Source organism: Colobus angolensis, unplaced genomic scaffold (genome assembly GCF_000951035.1).
Source record: "Colobus angolensis palliatus isolate OR3802 unplaced genomic scaffold, Cang.pa_1.0 Scaffold149, whole genome shotgun sequence".
Classification (NCBI taxonomy): domain Eukaryota; kingdom Metazoa; phylum Chordata; class Mammalia; order Primates; family Cercopithecidae; genus Colobus; species Colobus angolensis.
Window position 1 is genome coordinate 1,180,476 of NW_012114588.1, and position 2,424 is coordinate 1,182,899.

General features: G+C 47.2%; 1 protein-coding gene across 3 annotated transcripts in view; it reads left to right on the forward strand.

The window, feature by feature from the left end:
* The first annotated feature begins 129 nt into the window (after window positions 1–129).
* Window positions 130–2,424, forward strand: part of UBE4B (ubiquitination factor E4B) — a 204,569-nt gene continuing 202,274 nt past the window's right edge. For all 3 annotated transcript variants that reach the window (XR_001001079.1, XM_011935782.1, XM_011935783.1), the window contains exon 1: window positions 130–866. Coding sequence is in view for 2 of the 3 variants with exons in the window: in XM_011935782.1 (XP_011791172.1) it covers window positions 843–866 (24 nt within the window). In the remaining variant the exon portion in view is untranslated. The remainder of the gene's footprint in view (window positions 867–2,424) is intronic.

Sequence of the window (2,424 nt, forward strand, 5' to 3'; positions counted from 1 at the left end):
GGGAGGGGGTGGGACGGGGGCGGGGAGAGGACGCAGGCAAGAGGAACTCCGCGGCGCGGCGCCCGCGACCTATTGGCTGCCACGTCCCGGTACCAGAAGCCCCGCCTCCCTGACGGGGGTCACGTGATCCCTTTCAAAGATGGCCGCCCTGTTGTTTTGATGAATAATACTTGGTGGGGCGAGGGGGAAAGAGTAGGGGTGGAGGGGTAGGAGGATTTACTCTTCCAGCGAGAGCTACGCGCGTCCCATCCTCCCCCTCCCCCCTACCCGGGCTCCGGCGTGGAGGCGGGGCGTGGCCGGCCTGCTTTGGGAGGGGAGGGGCTTCCCTTACAGTGCTGGGCTCTGCCAGGACGGCTGTGGGGTCGCCTTACCTCGGGGTATCCACTCTACAGTGGACCAGTTCCCGCCAGGGGCAAAGGGTAGGAAGGAGAGCAGGATCTGCTGTAGGAACGCAGCTACCGCGCCACTATCACGAAGACACAGCAGGCTCGGGGCACGAGACGAGCTGGAGACCGCGCTGCCTAGTCTGGGTAACCTGGGAAGCAGAGGGTAGTAAGTGGCGCCTTAAGATAACCCTGTAGCAGCAGCAGTGGCGGCCAGAGGAGGCTGCTCAGGGAACAAGCGGCTGTAGTAGTCTCTGGGGCCATTGGAGTGACCGAAGCCAAGGCAGTTCAGTGCCTCTTGTGTTCTTATTTTTTAACCTCTGACTATGCAATTCTGAAACCTCCCCCATTCGGGGGACGAGACAGCCTGATAGACACCTTCCACTCTCCTTCCTCCCGCCGTGGTCTCGAGAACAGAAGGATCTCTCCCTAACGCCTTTCACCATTAAGAGGAAAGCGATGGAGGAGCTGAGCGCTGATGAGGTGAGGAGGTTGGGGGACACCTTGAGAGATTAGTTGGCAACTCGTTAGCGCTTTGGACAGGGATGATATTGCGCCAGTGCTGTCTGGCCTTTGGGCTTGGAGAAGGAACGGAGATGATATTTTCCAAGAATAACATGACTCCCCGTAGGGTCTCTGGTTTTATTCTCCTTTATTCTTTTGCCTTATTTCTTCATTCTGAACTCCATTTGCTTCTTTCAGAGTGTTCTTTTAGGGTCTGAAAAAGAGGAGAGAGCATCTTGAGGTGTTTATTCTTTTCTTCAGGGTATGCAAAGAAGAACGGCTAGATTTACATCAAGTTAAAGTGTGTGTGTGTCGTCAGGAATTTAAAGCACGATTTTGGATGGAATGAGAATGTATGGTGGGTGAATATTTTTAAAGAAAGCATTTGAAATTCCAAATATGTGTGGTTATTTAACTGTATAAGCTGATTAAACATATCTTTTTGCTTGAGGGATGGTTTACAGACAGATTCTTTGATATTTAACAAAATATATATCTTCTCAACAGTTTAGAGAATTCCAGTTGTATTCTAGTGACTTAATATAAGACCACTAATGACTTCTGACATTCTTCTCTTACATTCTATCTTTTTCTACTTCTTGAATCTTTCAGACTTGTGTTTTGCTGTAGCAGAGACTGAACAGGAAGCAAGTGGTAGCAAATGAGTTTGTAAACTCTCTCCTGTTCTCATTTCTTAAAGGAGTTATACGATCTATTTCTTGATGTTTTAAAGATTGTTTAATGAGTTAGATTGTTGTAAAAAAAAAAAAAAAGCAGTGGCAATCAGGGTACAAGGAATTTCCTATGATTCTACTGCCTTTTCCCTTCCTTTTTACAAATTGGGAGGTTCCCTTTCAGGACCCCTGCTGGCCATACCCTCTTCAGCCTACCTCCACATTTCTTCCACTGGTTCATCATATAAACTTCCCTACAGTATTAGGAAAGCAGTCATCCATCAGGTTGATTGTACTACAAGACTTCCATGCTCCAGTTTTGGCTACAGAGTATTTAGTGTGTTTACTTAGGGACTGAAATTCTCCAGGTACAGGACATGGCAGTGGTGTGTTAAGGGTCAAGTAGGAAAGGAAGCAAATGATTTTGTTGATTGTGATACTTGGATACTTGGTTTGGAAAATCAAGATTGCCCATTCTGCGTTACTGACTTTGTGTTTTTATAAATACATCAGAGATGTAATCTTAAGAGAATATTACACAGTTTCTTTCATTCGGTAGGAAATGTCAAGAGATCTCCTAAGAATCACTTTGTTTTATGTGGTTTGTTTCTCCACCCTTCCCCGTTTTTCATTAATGTTAATTCTAGTGAGTAATTTCTCTTAAAGCAGAGATGCTGTTTTTTTGTTTTTTGTTTGTTTGAGACTCAGTCTCGCTGTCGCCCAGGTTGGAGTGCAGTGGCGCGATCTCAGCTCACTACAAGCTCCGCTCCCGGGTTTACGCCATTCTCCTGCCTCAGCCTCCGGAGTAGCTGGGACTACAGGCGCCCGCCACCATGCCAGGCTAATTTTTTTGTGTTTTTTTG